Genomic DNA, 26,864 nt, shown 5'->3' with positions numbered 1-26,864 from the left:
AAGATTCCCAACAGAGGATTTTTGAGGGCTATGAATGCTTTCAAGCAATCCTTACAATATTTGAATCATAGGATTGATGCCAGTAATTTCCAGAAAGCATCATCAGCAAGCTCAAAGCTGTGATTAGCCTTTGGTTTGTGAATTATGTCACTTTCTAGGCTACTGAGCTGCTTCCTGATGCTTTATTCTTTACTCGGTTGCAACACTTGGTTCAGGAGCTGCCAAATGAAAAAATCTACTCTCTTTCTAGGCATATGACCATCAAAAAGCTGTTTCAATAGCTGAGAACCTCCTGGTTAGCTGCACAGCACAGCTGAATTTTGATAATCTGAGGAAAAAATAGGCAGAAAATCACTGGAATCAGGCATCATTCTCACTGCACCCTGAGAGAAGGAGGGTCTTGTCCACCTCACAGAAACATGGAATTGCAGATTCATAGGTTCACTAAGATTGGGTGAAACATCACAGAACATTGAGTCACTGCCACATCCCTAAACACCACATCCACACATTTATGGAACACTTTCAAGGATCATTCCACCACTACCCCAGTCAGCCCATCCAGCATTTGAAAACCCTTTGTGTGGACAAATTATTCCTAATGCCCAAAGTAATCCACCCCTGGTGCAACCTGAGGCCACTTCCTCTTGTCCTGTCTCTTATCAGGGGGCAGAAGAGATCAACCCCCATGCTGGACCTTTGAGTTTTGGAGAGCCAAGGAGAGGAGATGGTTTATTTTGGATAAACTAAGGATGGAAGACATGCAGCCATCCCATTGTAGGCACCTTTATGTGCTCTGGAGGTATTTTATGTGCAGGAAGAGGCCAACTGTGCCACTGAAGTGTCACAGACACTGGAGAGCTGCACAGAGTATCCAGATAAGCCAGCACTTTCAGGAGATACTTATATTTTATGGCTAAATGACATTAAATAGTTTCCTAAAGCCCCAGCCCCATTAAGGATGTGTCTGTAGCCTACTGAGGAGAATGTTTACTGCATGAATGATGGAAAATTGCCTTAAAATAAAGCACTGGGGAGTTTCCTCTGTTGAGCTGGAGGGAAAGGAATGGGCACAGGAGAGGAGCCTTAGTGGGGCAAGAGGATACAATCCACAGTTCCTGTCTTCTGGTGGGAGAAAAGCTGTTAAATTCATGGTACAGATGAGGGACTTTGCAGCTCTAAGGTGGGAACAGTGTCTGTTTCACTCTGTGCTGCTCCATCCTTCTGCAGCAATGAGTAGTAGCAGTAAAGGACAAAACAAGATCCATTTTCATTTAATTTCTTTTTTATTTTTTGAAAAATGGGACAGGAAGAAGTGGTACTGCATTTTGGTGAGATTAAGCTATTTCCCACTTCATTCTCCTCACTGTGGCTTGCTGGAATTACTGCAGGAGAGATGTGACATTTATTAACAGCAGCCAGTGGCTCAGTCAGGGGTGACCCTTATCCATATAGCAGTGAATTAACCCTGCTGTGTATCCATGTCCTTTGTCTGGGGTAGGAAACTGGAAGGAAAAACAGCCACCAAATCCTTCCTTGCAGCAGCCTGGTGTCTCAGAGCTGAGCTTCTCCCAGTGGCCCAAGCTGCTGTCCCCATTCAGGACAACACTGACATTTTTAATTCACGTCTGCTTCTCAGAACAAATCATCCCCTTGTTGCTCATGGGCCTGAGGAACTTTAAAATCCTTGTCTGGCAGACAGGAGGTGGCTTTATTTTCCTTAGATATCCTTGGATAACTAGATCAACACAGTTCTTGTTATCAGCCGGAATAGTTGTTATTAGTGAAAACAGTGTTAGAGGAAATAACAGGTATTTTTGTAGCGAGGGTTCCTGAGGGTAAATGGTGAAGGCACAGAGCATTTTCCTTTTTTAAACCACCAAAACAAGAGGCTCTGATGTGTGAGCATGCAGGCTAGCAGCAGTCCAGGGGCCAGCAAGCTGCATGGGCTGGGAGCTCATCACAGATTTTGGGAATGTCCTCCCAAAACTGCCCTGGCCACGCAGCTCCCTTCAGCTTTTCCAAGGCTGGGAAAAGATTTGTTGTATCAAATAGAATTTCATATTCCAGGATACGTTTGGTGTGTTAGCAGTTTAAAAATGGATGTTTGAGTAGTGCTAGTGCTTTTTTCCTGCTGCTTCAGGGGGAAAAAAGCAGCAAAGGACCTAAAGCTCTTTCATGTAATTTAAAAGATTCATATAATAAAATTCATATAATAAAAAGAACAAAGCTGCTATGTGCAGGTTTTGTGGGAGAGGAATGGTCAAGAAGGATTCTAGGTGTTTCTCAGGTAATGATATTACTCAGCTGCCTTTTCAGGAAATACAATTTGAAGTGACTGCGTTCATGCCCAGCATGCAATTAGCCTTTTTCTTTGTTTTGTGCATTTCACCAGCAAGCTCTATCCCAGAATAATACTCTGAATTCTCAATTGGTGTAATTCATTATGGTTCCTTTAACTTCCAGAGAGGCTGCTCTCGCTTATTCTGGCCCAAAGTGTTCAGTTCTGAACGTGCAATAAAAGTGTTACTCATCTGAGCAGCCGCTATTCACATCAGCACTCTGTGCCCAGTCCTGGAGGTTTTAATGTGTTTTTTGTTGGTCAACAAAGAGGGTGTTGTGTGCACGGGCAAAGATTAGATGTATCTTTCTCTGCTTTTGAGCTCTGCTCTGACGTGTTTCACTCTTCTGCACAGTGTTCTCCTCCACGAGGAGCCAGACCAGACTGGCCTTCCTGGGAGGCAGGGTGCCAAAATAACACCCAGTACCAGCAACCGTGGGACTGAGGGCAGCACTGTGGAGCCTTCCCAGCTCCAGCTGGAGCACACAAGGAAAATATTTTTTTGAATGTCTGATTTGGAACTCTATGTGATTTCTCTTTTTTTTTTCTCCCTCCCCCCCCCCCTTTTTTTTTTTTCAATTTAGGTATACCAATATAATAATCATGATTAATCCATTCCGATAAAAGAAAATTGCAGGTTCTCAAACATCTTTTTAGACAGGTATTATGATGGTTAGAAACAATGTTAGGTAAAGGCAAAAATTCTAACTTTAAATAATATCAACATTGTTTTTTTCTAAGGATCAGGCTGTCAAACACAGCACTACTCAGGACAGCTGGAGTACTTCTAAGAGGGAAGCTTTCATTTGAGAAAATGTGATACCAAGAATCTCTGTTTTACATTTCTTTTTTTTTTTTTTTCCTGGAAAGAGTGAAAAAAAAATCAAGTTATACAATATTTTCTGCTTATAGAACCTTGTTATGCCTTTATGTCATCCCACACATCACCTGCCTAACCTAGTGACTTTATTCTGCTTTTACTGTTAGTGAGCTTAATTCTTCAGGTCTTTGTAGCCTACAACACCTTTTCTTCTCTTGGTTGTCTAGAAAAATTCACAAAGTAATTCATACTTTCCAACATCTTCTGCACATTTCTTTGGAAATAACCCACTGACATTCTTCCTTTGACGACATTGTGTTTTTAGAGTATTTCATCAGTAGGGTTTAGCATGTGGTTTATATCACAGTGATCATCCCTTGATATTTTTTCTGAAGCAAGGTGCCAGAGGAAAAACTCTTTTCAGTCTAAACCAGTCTGTTTTGTTGTGGTGGGAAAAGGAGTGTGTGTTTACACACCCTTTGTATTTAAATCCCATTTTCTCTAAGCTTTATTTAGTTAGAGGGAGACTGTATTACTTTTTGTAATCAAACCTCACCATTACAGTAACTGTTGTTTTGGAGAAATGTCAGGAAGTGTTTAAAATTTCCACAGGGCCTTAATAATTTAAATGAATTTTTGATGGTAAAGGGGCATGAGAATTGCCCAGTGTAATGAAATTACAAAAATACATTAAATATAGAAAAGCATTTTCTTCTTGCCTATAGATATTTTGAGCTTGCATGAAATATTAAGCAACCATAAATTATCCCTATATATAGATACATTTTTTTTAGAATCACAGCACGTTGATTGAGGGGTAGAGGAATTGCATCAAGCTTTGCCATTCCAGGCTATGTTTCACCCTTTAGAAATCCCTCAGGCAGCTGATACTCTGCAAATTTCAGCAAAACTTAGTAGGGAGACTCCTTATCAGAAGAAAATACCATGTTTCCTGATCTTGGGTGTTTGGGGCTTGTGTTTCCAAGTGGGTTTGGGGGTTTGGGTGATCAAGCCCCTGTCATTCTCATTGTAATAAACAATTTTCCTGGTGCCTCCTGGCCCTGGTGGCTCGCAGGGATGTTGGCTGGGGGAGGATCTGTGGAACATGAGCACAGCCCAGGGCGTGATCCTGTTTTTTCTCACTGAGGGCTGCAGCTTTTGCCATATGGAAGGACTATCCCAGAGTTAGTGGTTCCCAGGGGAGCAGGGCCAGTCCTGTAAGGAGTCTGGCCATCACACACACTGACCTCACCCTGCATCCTGGCTCTGCAGCCCTGCTGTCTGACTGACTTGTTTGCCATGGTCTTCTGCCATCCATCTCCACCACTACCCTCTAAAAAGTCCCTGAGGATGTCCCAGCTTGTCCATTCCCTGTGCACCACAGGTGTTTTGTGGTGTGGGTTACATCTCCTGAAGCTGAGCTGCTTCCTGATTGTGCCCTGTTAATGCTGGGCTTTGCTCATGGTGACAGCCCAGCCAGACCAGGGAGCCCTGCAAATGTCCAGGGAGCTGGTGAAGAAAAACAGCCCAGGTCAGGGTGTAAACACAGCTCTGGGCTCCTGCCACAGGTGTCACAGTCCATTCACAATGAATAATTAATGGTGGCTGTGTGCATGTGTCTGTGTGAGTGTTTAAGAGCATCTAAATAGAAGTTGTTACAGTTTAAACCAACTTCTCCATTCTGATTGAGACCTGGTGATTGATAATTTTCTGTTCGTCGTGTATCAACGCCTGGGCTTCACGTTCCTTGTTCAGTAAGTGTTGTAATAAATATTAATGTGTTGCTGGTGTCAAAGTACTTACTGAGATCTTTAAAATTCTTTAAATATGCCCTCAGAGCCTCTTAGGGCAACCAGAATTACCTGTAGCATTTTCCAAAGCAGAATTATCCCGTGATGTTGATTGAGATTGTGCCAGTGCATCTGCCATAAAAACATTAATGTCATGTCTGACTGAGGCACCTTCCATGTTCATCATTTCTGAATCCATTTACAAAGACCTTAATGGCAGCTGTATATAAAGACATGCCATAATGACATCTTAAATGCTGTCTTTAAATTCACAGCATGAAAAGCCTTTTAGGAATACGGTATGACAAAAAAAAAAAAAAAAGCAGAGAGCTGACAGCAATTTGTAGATAATACTCATGGTATGTCTTTTATTTAGTGGAGGTTTTATATTGATTTCAAGAGAAATAAATGGGTCCAGAAAGGTAATAGTGTAAATAGAACTTTGTTCCTAGTGAATGACATGTGAGACTTCAGTTCAGCTTGCTCATTTCACAGGAAATACAGGAAAATGCATAGCAGAGTTTGGAACTGTATCAGCTGGTTATACAAAATTAAAAAATACACTGTAGAAATAAAAGATCTAGAGCTTGTTAAATTCGGGGGAAAAAGACTGTCTATACATACAAAAAGCACAATATAAATACACCAAAAATCACTTCTGCAGGAAAGGTTATTTGGAAAGGGTACAAGCTTCTCATGGAACAGTGTTTGAGAACGAAGGGGTTTGAAATAGTTCTGTCACTTTCTGGGCAATGATCTGCTTTTGCCAGTCACCACAACCTCTTCTGTTTGTCTCAAAGTTTGCTAAAGGCAGGGAAAGAAAAGGAGAATGGATATAAAAGCAGGCAGTACAAAATTTCACAGATTTCACCTCAAATTTTTGATGTTCATCACTGAAGAGTTGGAGGATGCTGGGGCAAAGCTTGGCTTTCCTGAGGTTGTCATGTTGAACTTTCCGATTTTTTGCTTCATTTTTCAAGACATTGAATACTTTGGGCAGTGGTTTAATCTTTAAAATACTTAAAATAAAAATTTTGAAAAGGCCAAATCACATTTAATGTCTAAATTTGCTTCCTTAATTAGGTCACAATGTCGATGTTACCTTTGGTCCGGTCAGAAGTTCTGTTTGGGGCATTAATTAGGTTTTTCACTCTTGATCAACATTGACTGGAGGATTATGAACACACTTTATAATCTTTTGCATGCTGAAAAATCACATTGGTCATCAGAGTGGCTCGTGGGCCATTAGATCCCAGATTTTCTTGTGTCTGAGCCTTGCTCAGCAACACTGGCTTTCTCCTTGTGCCTGCCCACCCCTGGAATCACCACTTCCCTTTTACTCATCTCGACTTTTGTCCTCTGACAATGACATTTTGAGTGATTGGGCTCTGTGCTGTCATTAATTCTGTGTGTTCACATGTAAGGACAGTTTTAAAGTGGCTGGTCTGTGTTCCAGGGTTAAAGCTGTGTCTTGTTATGGAGGGGGCACAGGTCTTGTGTCACTGACTGATTTTAAAATGGGTTATTTTAAAGCTTTAAATCTGTCTTTTCCTCTAAAAGATGTAGTGCCACATATTTATGTTGCTATTTTATCTCTAAAATAGTACCATGTATTTATGTTGCTGTATAAATAAGTAGCAAAATCCCCTCTGTTCTGAATGTAGTGTTTGTTTAAATATTTTTGTGCTTCCTTACAAATACAGAGTGAAATACAGGCAATCAAAGTCCCTGTTTAAATAGGTTTTTATTTTAGATTTCTTTTTTTATTTTAGATTTTTCCACGTGAAATGTTTTCTCTACCTAAAGTAGAAATACCTATAATGCAAAAAACTGGAATGTGTAATACAAATTTAAAAAATCTTAGGCTTATAAGTACAACATGATCAAATTATTGGTAGAGGTTACAAATTTATCCACCAATAAATGCCATCATAATGAAAACATACATTTTCCAGAGTTATGGCCTCCCTTGAGTTGTATTGATTTCCTCAGAGGTTGTTTAATGGGGAAAGAAATCATTCTTGTGGCAGAGGAGTCTGAGCTCCAGGGCACTGGGGGAGATGTCCTGAGTGCAGCTCACACTTGGGTTTGGTACACAGGGAAATCTCTCAGTCCATTCCCTAGGAATCCCATGGGACTCCTAGGGAATTAACTGTGTGTCAGCATGGTGATCCTCCAAACCAGCTGTAATCAGGGAGACCAGGTAATGCAAAGGCTGCTCAAGCACCAGGGCGGCCCAGTGCTTTATCCAAAGGAATAAGAAAATAAATTTAACAAGTGGTGGAATCACAGAATCATTTATTTAGGTTGGAATATCCCTCCCAGCCCATGGAGTCACAGCTGTGCCCAGTCCCCACCTTGTCCCCAGCCCAGGGCTCTGAGTGCCACCTCCAGGTGACACCTGCAGGGCTGGGCACTGCAAACCCCCCTGGGCAGTGCCAGGGCAGTTCCTGAGCCCCCTTTCCATGGGGAAATTCCTGCTGTGCCCACCCTGAGCCTGCCCTGGCCCAGCCTGAGGCCGTTCCCTCTGCTCCTGTCCCCGTTCCCTGGAGCACAGCCCGACCCCCCGGCTGTGCCCTCCTGGCAGGAGCTGTGCAGAGCCACAAGGGCCCCCTGAGCCTCCTTTGCTCCAGGCTGGGCCCCTTCCCAGCTCCCCCAGCCTCTCCCGGGGCTCCATTCCCTTCCCAGCTCCGTTCCCTGCCCTGGCCACGCTGCAGCCCCTCCATTCCCCGTGTGAGGGCCCAGAGGTGCCGCAGCCCTCGAGGTGTGGCCTCAGCAGGGCCGGCACAGGGCCGGGCCCTGCCCCGCTCCTGCCGCCGCCCCACGGCTGGCACAGCGCGGGGGCCATCGGCCTTCTGGGCACGCTGCTGGTTCCGAAAGTCAAAATAAAACTAAATAATGTCAAAAGGCTTTATTGCCTACAGATCTTGCAGCGGCTGTTGTGTATTTCTCCATCCAGGAGAATCACAGGAGTAGGAGCAGCTCTCACTACATGCATGAGGAGTTCGAGGCTTACTGTTGGTATTAATGCAGAAGAATTACGCTATTTATTTTTTAAATAGTGGTCATGAGCAAATGTGTGACTTATCTACACATTCCAAATAGCAGCCCAGGTGACTGTTCCCTGCAGAAGTTGTGGAGTCCCCAGAAGGGTCCCCCAAAGTGTCCCAGGCCAGGTAGGACAGGGCTTGGAGCAGCCTGGGACAGTGGAAGGTGTCCCTGCCCATGGCAGGGGTGGGACTGGATGAGCTTTAAGATCCCTTCCAACCCAAATCATTCCACAATTCTGTGGTTTCATGACTACATAAAGGTTAACAAAATAATCACTTACTGGCTTGAAATCAGTAAATGATGTTGATTATTCACATTCTTCTTTAGTACTGACTTTCAGACCTCGGGCTCCACATCCACACTCACAGGGGTTAGGGATAATACTGATTTCTGACACGTGGGTTAACTTTAGAGGTGATCATTGGAAGCCCCACCACTGCTGGTGCCAGGGCCTGGATCAGCTGGGTGGGCTGAGCCACATCAGCTCAGACACCAGAAAATCCAAGTCGAGCAAAAAACGATGGAATTCCAGGCACGAGGTTTATGCTTTACGAGCCTGGTGAGGAATTACTCTGGGCTCCACTACCTCACGTTGAATTGAGACATCACAGCCTAGAAATCTTTCCCAAAGTGGCCTCATGATTTCAGCCCTTGTGTCTGCCTGCTTTTGTTGTTTTGTTTACTCGACCTGCGTGGTGCTTCATGCCTCCTGGGAGTTATGTCCAGAAGCCTCCTACCTCCACCCTGGGTGGTACAGATGATCCAAACGGGACATCCCGGGAGCCCAGAGGATGACTCCAGCAAACAGGCACACCCGGGACACTGAGCTCATCCAAACCTCTTCAAACCACGACCTTTCTGGTGCTGATGCCTGAGCTTGGATGTGCTTGTGTGCTGGATGACTGCATCCAGCCATGGTGCACAGAAAATTAGCCTTAATTTAGAGGCTTGAGGAGATTCAAGGGCCAGAGAGGGAGGAAAGGTCCGTGCAGTAAATCAGGAATTGCAATGGATCGTTGAAAAGCTGTTGCTGAGCAGCCTAAAGCTTTGTCCCCAAACAGCCCCTGGCCAAGCCTAAAAGCACCTCAGCATCTGAGCCTCCAGCTTTGGTGCTGCCTCTGTCAAGCACCCATGGAAAATAAAGCAAGAAAAACATTGTTAGGAGATTTTTGTTAGGAGATTTTAGACTGGTAGGAGATTTTTATGTGTCCAGATTGAAATTGCAAAATGTTGCCTGCCTGATACGCACCAGGGAATATCTGAGCACATCCCAAAGCTTTCTCTTTGTGCTCTGAGGGAGGTACTAACTTTCAGGGGCTAGAGGCACTATGAATTTATAGTATTTTCAAGCAAAATCATAACCTTTTGCAATGCTTGTAAGCAGGGACATTTTTAGAATTATAATACTACTGCATTATTTTTGGCAAAACACATTGATGTGGGTTATTGAAAATTAATATTGCTCCTCTGATTATATGATTCATTGAAATTTCCCTTTTCAAGGTATTTTGTAAAAGAGGGATTTCTATTACAGATCAAGGTTTTGATGATTAAAATTAATGAGATCCCTCAGAGTCTCTTGGATGTGTGTAAAATGCATTTTTTTTTACTCATGTATTTTGATGGATGGAAAGAGACTTTTTCATGCTTCATGACCAAACTTATTATTTGTGTGTCAAATTTACCGAAATTTTTTTCCCCAATGTAGTTTCAAGGCAATGTGAGATGGCAACAGATGAGCACCTGAGTTATCCCAAATAAATAAGCATTGAGAAGAAAACCTTATGAGAAACGGATTTTACCATAACTTGATTGGTTTCCCTGCAGGTTTGAAATGAGGGTATTTTGTGTGTGATTTTTGTTTGGCTTGTTTTTTTTTTTTGTTGTTGTTGTTTTTTTATAAAACTGTTGTATTTAAAAACATTTTAGAAAAGGGTGATGTCAGGAAAAGAATAGACTTTACAAATAGAAAACTCAGTGGTAAGACAGCCTAGAAGGGTGAAATGTAAACTTCCTTACTGAGCTGAATACAATTTATAAATTTTGTATAGCTGGAACTAAACTTCTTGCTGGAGTTGTTTTAAAATGTGTCTTCATAAACACTTCCCATGGAGATATTCTTTGTAAAAATAAATGTTAATAACCAGCTGACAGAGAATTTATGGAACCTTGGTCTCAGCTGCCTCTTGGCCCCAGGGGATTATGGTACAGTAACCCCAAATTTATACAAAGAATTCAATATACAGTAAGGCAGGACAAAAGGAACAGGGAATGCCTTTCACTGTTTTCCTAAAATTAATATAGTGACATATTCCTGTTGCTTTCACTGCAGCAGATGCATGGACTGTAAGTACCAGTGTTTAATATCTCTGAGTGATCTAAATAAATCAATTTCTCCTGAAAAATGCCAGGATCTGTGCACACGGGGTAACTTCAGAGTAGGTAGGAATGGTGTTTCCTCAGCTGCCTGTCAGGAACGACTTAATCCTGCTTTGCAGATATTGCCTCTGCATCCCTGGGATGTGTTAATTTCCATACCCATTCATTTAGAAGGCTCTGCTGAGACTGTCAAAGAGATGCTAATTATCATCAACCACGGTGATCCCTGGGGAATTATGCTGGGATTGAGAAACCAGGGAATGGCTGGAGTTACAATCAGGGATTAAAGTGATGAGTTCTGCTCCCTTTCTGCTTTTGCCTTCCTCCAGCAGCTTGGGGGACAGCTCTCACAGGCAGTCCTGCTGCTCTCCCGGTGCCTCTCAGCCCATTTTGGCTAATAGTGCTGCTGATTTTAGGCTGAATCAGCAGCTTCATTAAAGAGCAGAACTTGGGAGTCCAGCTGATTAATTCCATGGAGCAGCGCATGCTGCCTGGAGTTCTGCTCTGCTAACAGGAGGGCTCTGGGAGGAATTTTGGGGAGTTACAATAGTGTTAATATCTGAAAATCTGGACAAATTCTCCTAAGTCCGATGAAAAAGCTGAATTTTCATTCAGAAAATAAATAAAAATGGTGAGAATTCTGTGCTGCTGTTGATGAAATCTCCAGGATAGAAGATAATTTTAAATGAAGGCTTTTCTTCAGGATAAATGCCTTTCCTTTGAAAATATTTCCTGTTCTATACCAATCTGGAAAAGCCCTTTTTAAAATATTTTTAAAATTTTTTTTAATAACTTCAAATTCTTTATTGTGATCAAACTAAGTAATTTCATTTAGTGGTGCAGGCTGAAAATGTGAATGTCCTTTGAATCAGTTTAATCGTTTGTTACATCTTGACTATATAACAGCAAGGTGAGGAGAAGTAATGTCTGTGATTGAGTTTCCTGTAGGTCAAATCTGATGAATTGCAGCTTTTTTTCTTGCTTGTGGTCCATCACTCATAATTTGGACACCGGGGCTGTGTATTCTGTCTGTGTGGAGTTAGGTCATTGTAGGCAAACAAATTCCTCAATTTTGGAAAACTTCTGCCTGCTCTTTGCTTGCTTTGGTCCCTGTTTATATTTTTTATGGCAAAACTAAGCTTTTGGTGCTGATTTTAGCCCTTTATTGCTGTACTGAGGTGATCTGGATCCTGTTTTCTCAGTGACGCTCTCATGAATACTTAGGCAAGGCAAAGCTGTAGGATTTTTCATTAGAGGTGATGGTGTACACAAATGAAGATGCACAGAGCTATTGCTTTTTCACACTGAAAGGTGGATATGACAGACTGGAAGGTATTTCTTTTCAAACAATTGACTTCTGTATATAAAAATAAAGTAATGCAAAAGTGTATTGTGGAATCTAACAGGACTGCCTGCCTATAACTATGCTGCAGAAGTTAATTTCTGTAGTTTCAGAGATCCTTATGCTGTATATCCAAATGTCTTATGAGTCCTGACATTTTTCTGTATTAAAGGCATCTTCTCTTTCCAGGTCCCCCGCATTGTGTGGCTGCACTGATTTAATTTCACCCTGGCTCTTCCAAACCAACGACAGCTACTTTTAGTTTTCAGTTATTTTCTGGAATACCTCCTTCAACCCACCAAATAATATCACTTTTCAAAATTACAAAAAGAGAACCCCCAAAACAACAAAAAAACCCTCCAGCCAGCAGGAGTTTTTATTTAAAGCCTTTTAGTTCCTGGGCACAAGGATTCTTCTACTACTTGAGCCACGATCCCCTTCTTGCTCTCTTATCAATCTCATTTCTTGCAGTTACTCTCCTGCAGGAAGTGTGTTATCTATTGGGAATATTTTCTTTTCTTAATCAGTGTTTGGTGTAGGAAGTTTAATTACTGTTTTTCATCCAGCAGTACTCTTGTCTATGCCTAAATTGCTACCATTCCTCTCAAAGGTATAACAATCATTCATATTGAATTACATAATATAAAAGTGAGAAATTCAATTTCACGAGGAGTCAAGGAACTTAATATTGCACTTTCCTTCCTTAAAACATTGCTTAGATTTGGACAGAAAATATTTTCAGGATGAAAAGCTAGGCTTGTGCCTAAGACTGTCTCTCATTTTTCCAAAAGATTTTTACATTGAGCAATGAATAATATTTTGCTGAAGCTTTCTTTGGCTTTTAGTCAAGTGCTATAAATGAATTCATTAATGGGAATTATTTTTGGGTAGCAGTAGTGGGTGTGTGCTTGAAGTCCAGTGGTGATGCATGGCACTGTGAGAGTCAAGTGTATTCCATCTTTTCCTCAGCAATTCTGAGAGTTTTACCTTGGAGGAAAGAAACAAACACAAGAAAAATCCCCAGGCCTGTGATGATCAACCCTCACCCATGAGCCAATCTGCTGCTCTTTGTGAGCTTGAATTCTGGCCTACTTGAAGTCAATCTTTAAGCCTTTCTTTTGATATAATTAAAATAAATGATTTCTTTAGAAACAGAAGAAAATTAAGTACTTTTAAAATTAATTTTAGACACAGAAGAATTCTGTGTAAAAACAGCAAAAAAACCTGCTGAGCACGAGGGCTGTGTTCACCAGTGCACAGGTGAAAACTCAGAGACATTTCTTTATTATGCTAGGAAAATTTAGGTTTTGTATATGAGGTTCACCTCTGGATGTACTTTTTTGGTCAAAAGAGAGGGTGTGGGAGGAGAACAGCAAAAAGGAAGGATAGGAGTTATGATAGTAAATTTATTCCAGTTTGTTGGGTTCTTGACAGCAAACTGTTCTGTGTGTACTCATCATGAAGAGGCCAACTTTTAATAGTGATGTTGAAATATATAAAATAGTGTTTGTGCAAATGTTGGACACACTGCCCCAGACAGGTAAAGACTAACTACCATAAATATATTGTCATCATTTAACACTGGAAAAGCATGCATATCTGGTTAAAGTTTAGTGTGGAGACTAAGGATGTCATTTAACCCTTCTCAGCATTTATTGTAGGAATGTGTCCTGTCTGTGCTGGACTTTGGAACTTGTTAATTGCCCTGTGCCTTGGAAATGTGTCAGCTAATACCTGTTGTCACCCTGCAAGTATCTGCAAGTCTGTGATGTAGTGTAGTGCATGCTGGTGAATATTTAATATTATTAAATGTTAAGCTTGTGCTTCACTGAGGGCAGAGGCTCTAGGGAGCCTCTGATTAATTTATCAGTGTTCTTGGCCAGAAACACATGTTTCTTTGAGAAATGGTGGAAATGCCACTTATGGGCTGTTTGTTACATCCGTGCTTCATTTTCGGTACACGTGGATGACAATTGTGAAAGGAATGGGGCAACAGGACTCATTATTTACTTTCTATGAAAAACGTTTGTGTTGAATCTCAAATTATGGCATCTTTCATCCACATGAGGATTAAACCACCCTAAAATGCACAGAAATGTAATAAACAGGGAAGTTACCCTAACAGCTTCAGCCTCAGTCACCACATTGTTATTGAATATATTCCAGCTGAAATTTGTGCTGTTCTGGATATCGTTGTCTTGAAAATTATAGGTAATTTGCGATTTCATTTTGAAAGCAGGCATACCAAATGAAAATACACTGCAGGATGTTGATAGCTGGAGTTAAAATGTCTGCATAATTTCTGAATGCATTAATAAGGGGCTTTTTTTTATTTTATGGAGGATTTTAGCTTAAGGAAGGATCTGTTTGTCTTGACATTTGAGTTTTGAGTAGGTAATTGTCAAAGTGGAGAGAGGTTTGTTGTTTAAGTGTAGATAAAGCATATTTTATGAATTTACGTGGTAATTTAAACAGGTAGATGGACCTGGACAGAGCCTGCTTCAGCAAAGGAGGCAGTGAAAGTCCAGACAGATTGTCCAGTTTAAGGTTGGTCCACTGGTTACAAAGAGGTACAGAGGGAAGATTATCTTTCTAGTCTGGATTCATTCTTTTTGACCTTGCCTTTATGTCACAAACTTCTCCCAGTTCTGAGGCCATTTTGTGACTACAGAGATTTTCATAAGAAAGACGCAGAAAGGAAATATTGTAAGGGTTGTCTTGAAACACTTCAAATGTCAGATTTCTTTTGACCTTGGTTGTTTTTCCTCCTGGCAGCTCTGGATCGAAGGGATTCCTCCCTGCTGGGCAGCCCAGACATCGTGGACCCAGCTCCCAGGAGAAAACGAAGGCAAAGGACAGCAAAACCTGCAGGGACAGGAGCTAAGGTGGCTGCTTACGAGGCAGAGCAGCCAGCCCAGGAAAAGTAAGCAGGTTTTAGATGTATTGGAATGTTTTTATTCTCACAGATCTCACTGGGGTCATGGGACTCCAAACCTAGCTGGACAGGGGACACCTCTGCCCAGGGGCATCCTCAGCCAGGTTGAGGAGGTTCCAAACTCACCACCCTGAGATTCTGCCTTTGGGATTCCAGTGCAAAGAAATTACCTCTCAATTCCACCTTTAATAGATTTTTTTTTTCTGAACATGGAGTCTCCAGGCAGAAAAAATAGTTTCCTCTTACAACACAAAGGGGGTCAGGATTTGTAACACTTAAAAGTATTTTTCTTATGTCCATTTCAAGTTCTGGAAATCATTCTAGGTATTCTGGAAGGTGCTTGTAGCTATGCATAGAGTTGCCTCAGAGCTGTAATGAAATTGCTAGTATTTTCTTCAATAACCTGGGGTTTTTTCCTAAATATATGGCAAATTACATTTGAAAATGCATATTTTCCATTTTTATCTGTAATATTACATGGATTGTAAACTCTTTAAACAGCAATGGACAGAAGTAGACTACAAAGACTTTCCCCATGATTAGCAAAGATTTCTGTTTAAATCAGCAGGAAAATTATCTTATTTTGACGTAAAAGTTGTGGTTTGATGCCAGCTAGGAATGTTTGAATTTACAGTCTGGTTTTATTAGTAAAAAAATTGCATTTTCTATGATGATGTAGAAATATGTCAGACCTTGCTTTTTTGTTCTTGTACATCCCAGTCCATTGCAATGGAAAATGCCCTTTCCCCGTTGTATTTGGTCTGTTTGATTTTGACAGCCTGCCTGTGCTTGCCTGAAATTCATTTTATTTAATATTGATTGTTGAAGGAAAACCTGTGGAGGCAAAGTATTGCAAATATACAGAGACCTTGGACTGAGTAATTATCTTTTTATGAATATCTGAGTCCTGTGTGTAGGGGGACAACTAAGAAGATAATGATATTTTTGTTTTAATTCTTTGAAATAAGGCAAATTTTAGTAGAAACAGAGCAGCGTTATGATTTTCATATGTGCAAAGAATTTCTACTCTGCTTACAGATTGAGTCAGGGCTGAATCTAAAGAGTGGCTCTTCTTATTGGCTACAACATAATTAGTTATATTTTGAGACTGGGCATATGGATTATCCATTCTATCAGTCCCTATCTCCATTTTCCTTTCTTGCACTTTATGTGGCAGTGGCAATTCTTGGATTAGATAGGAAGATAGAAAATATCCCTGTTTACCTGCAACATTACAAAAGCTGAACTGAAACAATTTCCACTTTGCTGGTTATTTTTTTTCAACTGCACTGAAGGTTTTGAGCTTCACCTGAAGTCTTTAGCCAGCTGCTAATCAAGTTTTCAGTCAATTTGCTTGGCTAATAATTTTCAGTTCTCTTCAGCCTGTCAGAAGTGGGGAGATGGAGAATTAGCGCCGTGATCCAGTTCACAAATGTAGGTGTTCTTTTTGTGGAGTAATTTGTAATTACTCCAGTAATTTGTGCTGATGGAATGCCAAATCCTTGGTGCTGCAAAGGGCTTTATCTTAAGCTGACAGCATGCTGGGGTCCTGCCCAAAATGTTTTCCAGTACTGTGTCACTGAGCAAAAAGAAAAAAAGTAAAATTAGAACTTATTTATCCAAGCAAAGGGGTGGCAGTGGGGGAAGTTAACTTGGAAATTCCTTCACCCCTGGAAGTGCTCCATCACAAACAGGGAGATGGGGAGCATGTTCTGGGATCAAGTGCCAGATTTGATCTGGTTTTGTGATCACGTCTGCAAATGCACCAACGAGCCCTCCCTCCTTCCTGGGCTCTCCTGCTCAGACCTGCACCCAGGGCTGGCTCCTTAATGCAAATAAAAATGTAAATGCTTCGAGGCCAAGTCACACAAAACCCTTCTCCCACAGTTCTTGCTGTATCAAATAGAGTTTGTTTAGGGTTATTTCCCATGTGGAATTTCTGGTGACATCAGCAGCTCTCTCCAGGCGAGGGAAGGGCTGCCACAAACCCAACACCTCCAGCCTGATGCTGCCCTAAAGCTGCTGCATCCTGAGTTCCTTGGTACAGGATCCTAAAAAAAAGGCTTAAAAATATCTCTTTAGCAAGGGAAAGCACTCAAGGCTTTATTTTCCCTTTGCCTTCCAGATTATTTTTTGATAATAAAGTGTTTTTCAGCGTTATCACATAAGAAAAGTTGTGTCTTAACTTTCATATATTTTTCATAAAACTTTACAGTATGCTAAGAAAGTAGCATTTATCCTAAACTCAAGAGCATCTACAGTAAATACTAAGTCATCAAAACCTAAAGAATTCTATTGCTGCAAATATTTTAGATTTATGGATATTGTGGCTAGTTGTGTGGCAATTCTCTGCTCCTGTGAATGATAATATATTCTTGGATATGACCAAAAATACTCAGAAGAATGCAAATAAAAGTCTGTTTGACACAGAAAGTAGAGCAAAAGGAGTGCTGCCTTTCTCATGCTTTGTGTGTGTGTGCAGTGGCAGGAAAAGGAATTGAATTGTATTTATCCATATAGACATCTAGTATTACTGTGGCAATTCATTCAAGGGCTAAATCAACATTTTTAATGAAACTTGGCAATGTGCTTTGCATAGTATTAAGCTTAGTGAAAGTAGCCATGCGAGCAGCAAGGAACTGAACTAGGATTTGTAGAACAAGGTCTCTAAATGATCTGTTTAATTATTTGCTGAAATAAAGATGTACTCTAGGATAAAGTAGAAATTTGGAATAATTAGTGGGTTAGCCAACTGCCAAGAATGAGGTTTATCCAGCTCTCTAGCAGGTTGTTCCTAAATCAGAGATATCCAGTGGAAGGAAATGCTTCTTTGGGCAGACAGATGTTACTTTCAGTTAATAACAGCTGACCTATGGCTCTTAATTTACACATTTTAAAAATATGTAGAGACAAAAAGTAGATCTTACTTTTCAAAACACAATTGAGCCAGGAGGTAGAATAAAATTATTCTGATTCCAGTACATCATGATGGTCCTGGTGCAGCTTTAACTGTAACTTAATATCTGGCAATTTCCTAAGGTGCAAGGCAGAGATTATATATAAGTCAAGTTAAGATGCAAATTCTGCTTTTCACAATTTGCATTTCATAATTGGAGGAGAAAAAAATTAATAAGAGCATTCCCAATCCACAGTTAGAAGTTATGGTTATTGAGGCATTACCCAAATCTCTTTGGGGGCTGCATATGAATGGCACTAATAGCTGTGTGGAATATGCATTCAATATAGAGGCTTAGCTCTATGGCCTGTCAGCCTGAATGCTGTAAATAACTGGATGGTTCCATAATATTTTCACTTTAAAAGTGCTGGAGCCTGCTTGAGAGCAGATAGTACCTACTGAAGAAGGCAAGATTGTTAATGTAATTTTAAAAATGGAGCGTAGTCATTGAACAAAACCTGCAGTCAGAGACTACTGTGTAACAGAGATGGAGTCTCTATGGCTAAAATAAAAATAAGTCAGGAAAAAGCTTCCATTTCTAGTGCAAGTTGCATCTTTCCACTTTGATTTATCAAAATTGAGGGAGTGTTTTTTTAATGAGTTAAGACTAACAAAACCTTTTCATTTCAGTCTTTCACTTTTTGCTAATAAAGGATCTTTTATGGTCCTCATTCACACATGTGTTTCCGAGGAGAAAGGCTTTGCTGGATAAGGCTCAAAATATCTATAAGTTATTCTGTATATTTCAAAATATAATCCATTCCTGCTGCTCGAGGGTTTTCATAATTTCTGTGCTATTTAATGCATGCCTGCTGTTGAGTGGATGTACAATTACAGAAGTGGTTTGGGGAATGGCATCTTAAATACAGGAAAAACATTATTATGGATGCAAATATGCTGGATTCTCCTGAGAGTAAGACTAGAAAAGTAATTTTAAGAAAAGTTCTTACAGAGGAAGTGTTCCATAATTGTGAGAAGGAAATATTAAGAGATACTCTTAATCCAGCTGAGAAGTAACATGTATTTTTTTTTTAACGAGGAATTCCGTGTTTACACCAAGCACTGTGACTCTGACTTATTAGTTGTTCTGCATGCCAAAAATTTCAGTTTCATAAGTCTAGCTCAGTACATTTGATGTCACTCTTACTGCCTTTATTACTTGTTTTTTTTAATTGAAATTTTAGTTTTGCTGGCTTGGTACCTCTTGCTTGAGTGGTAGAATGGAGTGACTGTCAGAATCAGGCCTAAATTTAAGTTGAAGGAAAGAGATATGTTACCTCACTGTGCTTGACTTTGCTGAAATTTCAAGGTGGAGGTCAATTTGATGGGACCTTTGCCACCACTAATTAAATTCTTTCTTTTTTCTTTTTTTACACATAAACCCTGCTTCTTCAGAGAGCTCTCAGAAACACCCAGAGAAATGTAATCAGGTTTCTGAGAGTGTGTTTGAAGGTCCCAGGAGTTGCCAGGGGGAGGCTTGTGCCACCTGCCTTGCCATCCCTTGCTCCACCAGAGGCCAAGCAGGGAATGTAATTTTTACTTTAAACACGATTGTTACGGTGCTCACACTCCCTGTTTGTTCCTGACTTCAGGGCCTGATTAAACTTAGTCATGTGTGTAATTGTGGGTAGAATGAGCTGCTGCATGGTTTTTACTTGTTAATGATAAATGTGGAATTTTTTTTTTGCCCATTCTTCATGCTCTCCACCCTTCAAAAGGCTTTTTTCGAGTCTTTGCAGGTATATGTAATTTATTTGGAAAGAAATCCTTTAGCATTGTATCCCAATACTGTAATAAGCTGGACTTGTCTTTTCTTCTGATAAACTTCCACCCCCTTAAAAGCACTTGGAGCCTGTGGTGAGCCCAGGGCTCCCTGGGGATCCTCTCTCTGCATTTCTTTAATTCATTGCTTGCGGTTCACATTTTTGGAGCTCTAATGCAAAGTTTATTTAAAGTGTGGTCTGCCACCACCAGTGACTCAGGTAGGAGAAACCACAGATCTGTCCTGGAATCTGGCATTCTCAGAGGGTGACAAACCAGGCTTTGGGTTTTCTGTCTCACACAACAACACTTCCTTCTCATAAAAGTTCAACCAGGCAAATATTGTCATTTTTCTACTGAAAATGACACCAGAACCTTCCAGAGGGAGTATGAAGTTCTCACCACAGTTATCCCTTTTTAGGGAAAGATGTACTTAAGAGCTCATGATGACTTGTCACTTTTGTATTCTCCCAAGTGCATTTATTTAATACAATAGGAGAGAACTTTCCAGGATTGGCAAACACTGTGATCACTGTGATCTTTAGTCAGTCAATGTGTACAGCAGTGAGAAGCTCATTCCTGCCATCATAAATTTATGGAAGGCAATGTTTAGAAAGTTTTTGATGATAACTCGTTCAGGCTGAAATGTAAACAAGTTAAGAAATGTCTTAGAAGTGGATGGTTGGGTTGTATGAGCCTTTAATGTGAGTATTACACCAAAAAATTTAAATACTGACTTAAGGCATCTTTGTGATTCATGCATGCTTAACATTATCTTCTTTCTTTCTTTCTTTCTTTCTTTTCTTTCTTTCTTTCTTTCTTTCTTTCTTTCTTTCTTTCTTTCTTTCTTTCTTTCTTTCTTTCTTTCTTTCTTTCTTTCTTTCTTTCTTTCTTTCTTTCTTTCTTTCTTTCTTTCTTTCTTTTCTTTCTTTTCTTTCTTTCTTTTCTTTTCTTTCTTTTCTTTCTTTCTTTCTTTCTTTCTTTCTTTTCTTTCTTTCTTTTTCTTTTCTTTCTTCTCTCTCTTTCTTTCTTTCTTTCTTTCTCTTTTCTCTTTCTTTCTTTCTTTCTCTCTTTTCTCTTTCTTTCTCTCTTTCTCTCTCTCTCTTTCTCTCTCTCTTTTCTTTCTTTCTTTCCTCTCTCTCTCTTTCTCTCTTTCTTTCTCTTTCTCTTTCTCTCTCTCTTTCTCTCTCTCTTTCTCTCTTTCTCTTTCTCTCTTTCTCTCTTCTTTTCTTTTCTCTTTCTTTTCTCTTTTCTCTTTCTTTCTTTTTCTTTCTTTTCTTTTCTCTTTTCTCTTTTTCTCTTTTCTCTTTCTCTCTTTCTCTCTTTCTCTTTCTTTTCTCTTTCTCTTTTCTTTCTTTTCTTTCTTTTTCTTTTCTCTTTTTCTCTTTCTTCTTTCTTTCTTTTCTCTTTCTCTTTTCTTTCTTTCTTTCTTTTCTTTCTTTCTTTTCTTTCTTTCTTTCCTTCCTTCCTTCCTTCCTTCCTTCCTTCCTTCCTTCCTTCCTTCCTTCCTTCCTTCCTTCCTTCCTTCCTTCCTTCTCTTTCTTTCTTTCTTCTCTTTCTCTCTCTCTTTCTTTCTCTCTTTCTTTCCTTTCTTTTCCCTTGCCTAACTTCCCTGAATTCGCCTTCCCTTCCTCCTTTTTCCATCTATTTTTTGCTCCTCTGAGCAAAAAATGACACTGGCAGCAGCAGTGTGCCATCACTCACACCAGACAGTTTTTCCCCACCTGAGCCAACATCAGAAATGTCCCAGCCCCTTTCTGTGCCCAGGGGGAGCTTTGATAAGTGACCCTCATCACCTGAATATTCACCTGCCACTGTTCCAGGCTGGGCTGGGAAGGAGAGCTGTGCTGTGTGACCTGTGCAACAATGGGGGGCTGCCAGAGCAAAGAAAAAAAAATTGTATATATATATATAAAGCCTTTGATGATAAAATTGCAAAAACTGTATAAGACATGAATCACTGGTGGGGGGGAAGTGGAAAAATCTAGAGTAATTCTTTGTTCAGCTCAAATGAATAAGGCAGAAATAAAAGCAACAAAGCACAGCTGGTTTTCTCCTGGTGGTGGTACCTTTGCAGTGTCTTTTTTTAACTGAGCAGTAGATAATTAGGCTTCTGCATCCACGTGGGAAGGGGTGATTTATTTCCATGGGAAGTGGAAGGAATTGGGATCCACAGTTTCACCCAGCTCCCCAGGGAAGGGTGGGATAATGTGAAGGCTGAAGGGACAGGGCGGGAAAAAAAATGAGCATTGTCTGCTGACCTCAGAGGCTGCCATTTCTCCCGGGAAAAGCCTCTCAGCTCTCCAGTTTGGAGCACATCTCTCAGGTTTTTGTCACTGGTAATAGCCCAATAATTGACTGCTGATGGAGGAGTTATTACTCAGTAAGACTGACAGGACTCTACCCTCTGCCGTCTCCGGGCATGTTCCTTAGGTCAGGGTTTTACTGCTGTGACAAATCTGGTGAGATATGTGTCTCCAATGATTCATCTATAATGCATTTCACTGAAACGCTTCCAGAAAATTTATTTCATATTTCAGGCTGCAACATTACAAGAGAAGAGCTTAAAAAATGGAAATACCTTCTTCCTCCATTACCTTTCTGGTAGACTTTTTTTTTGATGCTTTTCCCATGCCTTTTCAACAAAGGTTTTAACTGGAGTTGTGTTTTACCTGAGCTTTTTAAGCCCCTTTTAGGTAGGTTGTGGGTTGGAATAGTTTAATTTATCAAACTATGCATTAGTTTTGTTAAATACTGAGAACCTCAGTGGGGTGTTTTAATGTGGGAGGCCAAAGAATTTCTCCTCAGAGGTAAATTGCACTAAGAAGGAGGGAAGATTTTGTGTGGTTGAGGTAACCAGCAGTGCTGGAGCACTTGTTGGCTTTTGAAGTAGACCATGCTCCAGCATTTTCAGCCTTTGAGGGTAAAGGGTGGGAAGCTGAGTAAAGGAGACTGTGTTAAAAGCAGCAAAGAAGGCAATATTTGAAATTCCACGTGCATCCTTGTGGATCCAGGGTGCAGGAGCAAACGTGCACTTTCTGTGTGAGCGCTTCTGCAGGGGGCTCTTGATGGTGCCATTACACCTCAGTTTCCCAAAGCAGCTTTTCAGGCAGAATTATTTTCGCATTATTTGTAATAGGAAGGAGCAGGTAATGCAGGGACCTGAGATTTTGATCAGGTGTTGGCAGGAGATTGAGATTAGGCTGATGGAAAGCCCAAGCAGCCTGCTTGGCACCTCAGCCCTGGTGTCAAAAATAGCATGGCAGAGAATAAGAGGAAAGCTTGGCTCTCTTAATGACATAAAGCTGCCTCACATACCTGTTTCTGTTGTTCTTTGGACTGAACATGAAGTTAAGTCTTCTTTACTGCACTGAATTGGAGTATTCTGTGTTGTGGAACTGTCTGGGAAGGCCAGTAATCCCTTAAATCATAATGGACCCCAGGAAACCTGCTGGAGAAAAACCCTGTGCACAGAAATACACCAAAACTCATGGTCTGGGAAAGGATTTCACAAACTCTTGTAAATGCTGCTTGCTCTGCTGAGGTGATTGCTCAGTTCAGTGCACTTTTCAAAATTCAGATTTGCTGCATGAAGCTATTAATCTTTCTATTTTTATTTCTCTTCATCCTTTTTTCTTTACTTAACTTTTTACCATATTTTTTTCCTCCCAGAAATGTCCCACCTCAGCAAAGCAAGGCTAAAAAGCTGCCATTTAGATTTAGCAAGACTTTCTTGAATTTCTTAATGCTATAAAAAGTGCTTAATCCTCTGCTTAAAATCTACAGAACTAAAAGCATGGGAATTATTTTTCCAGTAGTGAATTTACTCCTCAAGCAGGGATGGCTGTGTCTAGATTGTCTATTTTTCTTCACCTGCTTAATTTCACTGATTACTGTTGATTGTGAAGACCTAGGTCCAGCCAATGAGAAATATTTTATCAGATTTGGGTTGGGTGTCCTTCTAGACCTCTTGTGTGTGACGCATAAGGATGCTGCTGAAACAAAAAAGTATAGAGATTTTCTGTTCCAGAATGCTTGAATTCTGGTGCAAAAACGGAGGAAAAGGGAGAAAAAGGACTTGTACTGAATTTATTTTAATCCTGTTCCTGCCTCAGAATGGCTTGGAGAAGGAGCAGGAGGAGGTCTGGAGCAGAGAAAAGGGTGAGAGGTGGCACTGGACACATCTGTGAGCAGAGACAGGAGAGGGAATGTGGTGAGAGGCACTGATGGTGCATTTGTTTTCCCATTCACCATGTAGCCAGGTCTCCCCAAAATCAGTAAATCAAGCCCTTGATGTCCATGGCAATGAATTTCTGATGATATTTAGAGCATCCCCAGATCTGGTCAGAGGGGATAAATATTCATAAATTTATGCACTGTGACTAATACATATGGCCTGAGCAAATGCACTTTCATGGTTGGGTGAGGGGACTCATCTGTTTCTGTCAGCCTGTGTCAGAATTCCTGTGGCATTAATCAGGACCCCTTCCTGATGAGTTCTGCCATCTGTGGCAGGGCACAGAGCACATACTCATGCATCAGTCCAAAAACTTTGAGAATTAGAGACAGAGCTTTACAAATCAGGTCTCTCTTAAAATTATTTGACTACCTTTTCCTCTTCTTGAGCATAAATAAAAATGCCCTTATTAGAAGCTACAGGAGGTGCAGAATTAGATTAATATGAGCCTTGTTAACACAGAATATTGCTGACACACTCCCTTGATTGCTTAATAACACTTAAAATAATTCCTTACTTTATTAATCTGTCAAACTATTCATAACAATTGTCATGGAGCTGTTGCATCACTCAAGCTTGAACATACAACCAGCAATTTGGAAGCTAATTACATGCTTGTGTTTTCCTCAGATGGTTTTCTGCATATCAGCTGTTATAAGTAGACTGGGTGTAAAACTGAGGGAAAATGGTCAATATTCAAAAATTATCAGCAACAGAGTCAATGTCGCACTGAATCCTAAATAGCAGAAGTGAGATAAAATGAAAGGCTCTTTTAAAATTGTTTTGATGATTCAAAGTACTGAGGTGAATTAAAATCTAACGGTGGTGTAGCCACTGGCATCAGTGTTTCATCCTGTACATTTAGAATGAGCAGAATAATAATGATTAAAACTGAGGAAGTGGGACAAATGTGCAAGAAAACTCCACCGTTTGGTGAGGTTGAGTTTCATTCTAGGTCTCATGCCAGAAAGAGATGAGATTTCTCATGTGCTTCTTTAAAAGGTGTTAATTATTAAAGAGCATAGAAATAAATATTTTATATTCCACTTATATAGATCCCCCAAGGAGTATTTGACATCAAAGTAAGAGACCTGTCTGTTAAGTTAAAAAATGGTACCTGTGGCCTTGTGTTTATCTTGAAAAGATCAAGAAGGTATTTAACTTGAGAAAATCATTTATGAGAGGGTTGAAACCTTTGTTGAAAAAGGTGCTAATTGTAGAAAAAGGTTGAAAGAAATTTGTTTTATGTTGTAGAAGCTCACAGAGATGTGATCTTCTAAAGACATCACAGAACACAGAGAATGTTCACTGAATTTAGCAGGAGTCTGAAAAATGGGGGGTTTTTTGGTTGTTGTTCTTTTTTTTTTTTTACATATTGAGAAGTTCTCCACATAGTAATTAAAATCACCAGGTTCTGAACTATGATTTGGCCACAGGAATAAACTTTTCATCAACACTTAGTTCATATTGTGATCTTCCCCACTCCCCAGATTCCTGAGCAACTCTATAAAACATTTTCACAGGGGTTATTTTTCGTTCACAGAGGAAAATGGTTCATTACTCATCACTTCAGTGTTTTGCCACAACTGGATAAACCTTGAGGTTGCACAAGTGTAAAACTGGAGTAAAGTGGTGATAAATCATTTGGTTTCTGCTGGGGATGTGAACCATCCAAAGAGTTTCTGCTTTATTCCCTCTGGAGCTGATCCTTGGGTAACTACTGAACTACCTGAACAAAATTCTACTTTTATTAAGTTATCCTGAAAAAAATATATACTTTTATAAAGAAAACCTTAAATCCTTTAGGCTAAAACTCACCCCTGAATAGGAAAACATTCCTCCAAGGAGTGAACCTCCTGGATTTGCTGTATGTCACAAATACAAAATTATTTTTCTGTTCAAGTGCTGTGTCAGTGTCAAACTGTTCTGGAACACCAGGTTAGGAAAGAATGTCTTGGTATTAAAACTCCTCTCTAGTTGTATATCTGTGTAGCTACAGCATTGACTAAAAATGTTAAATAAAAAAAAACAGAAAAACAGATTAAACCCCACTGTGTTGATAAAACTGCTCAGAACCTGAGCAAGTGTTTCAATTGAAGTAAAAACAGATTTTTGAAGACACAAACCAGAAGTCCAAATAAAAATACAACGTTGTCAGGATGTGTTGAGTTGCCTGTTGGCTCTTTAAGTGCTTCAAAATATTTTGTGAGCTCCAAAGTTTTAAAAAGAGGCAAAACCATCAATTTTTTATCAATGATACTGAGAGCCATCCTGGAGCAAAATGTGTAAGCAAAATGTCCAAACCAGTATGCCCCAGCCAGTGATGGTGGTGAGGGAGAGAAGCAAGGGGAAGAACAGAAGGGTAGCAGAGAAAAGCAATTTTTTTACAAATACATGAAGTTTGTGCAACTTCCCTTTGTGGTAGGTGCCGTGCTTCCCAAATCTGGGAACACCTGGGGTCGTTTGGGACATCAAGCTCTGCCCATGGGAGAGCTAAACATAGGGAATAACACAGCAGGTTGTTTGGGAAAATCATGTCAGGGCACTGGAATGAGCAGGGGTGGGATTGTAAGGGTGGAGGATTTGGGGTAATGTGAAATTCAGTTTTAGGGGGATGTGGTGCTGCCCAAGTGAGCCTTTATCCACCCCTTTGGTGTGGCCTCTCAGCCTCCTGTCTGCCTTGCCACTTTCTCAACACTTGAGAGGCACACACCTGATGGCCCCCTGCATGCCTGGTGTGCATTTACACCTTTTCTGCTCTAACTGACACCAAATCAGCCATCACATCTGAGGGCAGGGGGAGGAAGGCTCGTCAGGCTGTTTGCTCAGCATGACAGGGTTCAGGATGCTGCCAGAGACCACAATCCTGCCTTCACAGCCTCTCTCATGCAATGATTTGCAAGGTTGAGATGTTCCTGATGCTGTTATAACCTTTCCTTGAGCTAGATTTACAGAAAAATGCCAGTTTTTTGTGTTACCCTGAGGCACTGTTAGCCAGACACTCCCCTTCTTCATGGTTTTCTTCACACCACTCCCAGCTCTGCACCAACTCCTGATTCTTGACATGTTCTCATTTTGTCAAGCTAAAAATACAGATTTGTTATTTCTGACTTTCCTGTTTCTCAGGTCCCTTTGCAAAACCAGCCCACAGTTGGGTAGATTGCATTGAATATGGTGACACATGTAATTTTCAGACACCACTGGAGTTTTGTGATGCATCAACCAAAAGACATATTTCCATTCCAAAGAGAA

General features: G+C 40.5%; 1 protein-coding gene across 4 annotated transcripts in view; it reads left to right on the top strand.

Annotated features, from left to right (window-relative positions):
- XRCC4 (X-ray repair cross complementing 4) overlaps positions 1-26,864 on the top strand; it is a 144,230-nt gene that overhangs the window by 74,220 nt on the left and 43,146 nt on the right. For all 4 annotated transcript variants that reach the window (XM_030969104.1, XM_030969107.1, XM_030969105.1 and 1 more), the window contains one exon: positions 14,499-14,646. In XM_030969104.1, the coding sequence (XP_030824964.1) occupies positions 14,499-14,646 (148 nt within the window). The remainder of the gene's footprint in view (positions 1-14,498; positions 14,647-26,864) is intronic.

Source organism: Camarhynchus parvulus, chromosome Z (genome assembly GCF_901933205.1).
Source record: "Camarhynchus parvulus chromosome Z, STF_HiC, whole genome shotgun sequence".
Classification (NCBI taxonomy): Eukaryota; Metazoa; Chordata; class Aves; order Passeriformes; family Thraupidae; genus Camarhynchus; species Camarhynchus parvulus.
This window is presented reverse-complemented; position numbering and strand designations above follow the sequence as displayed.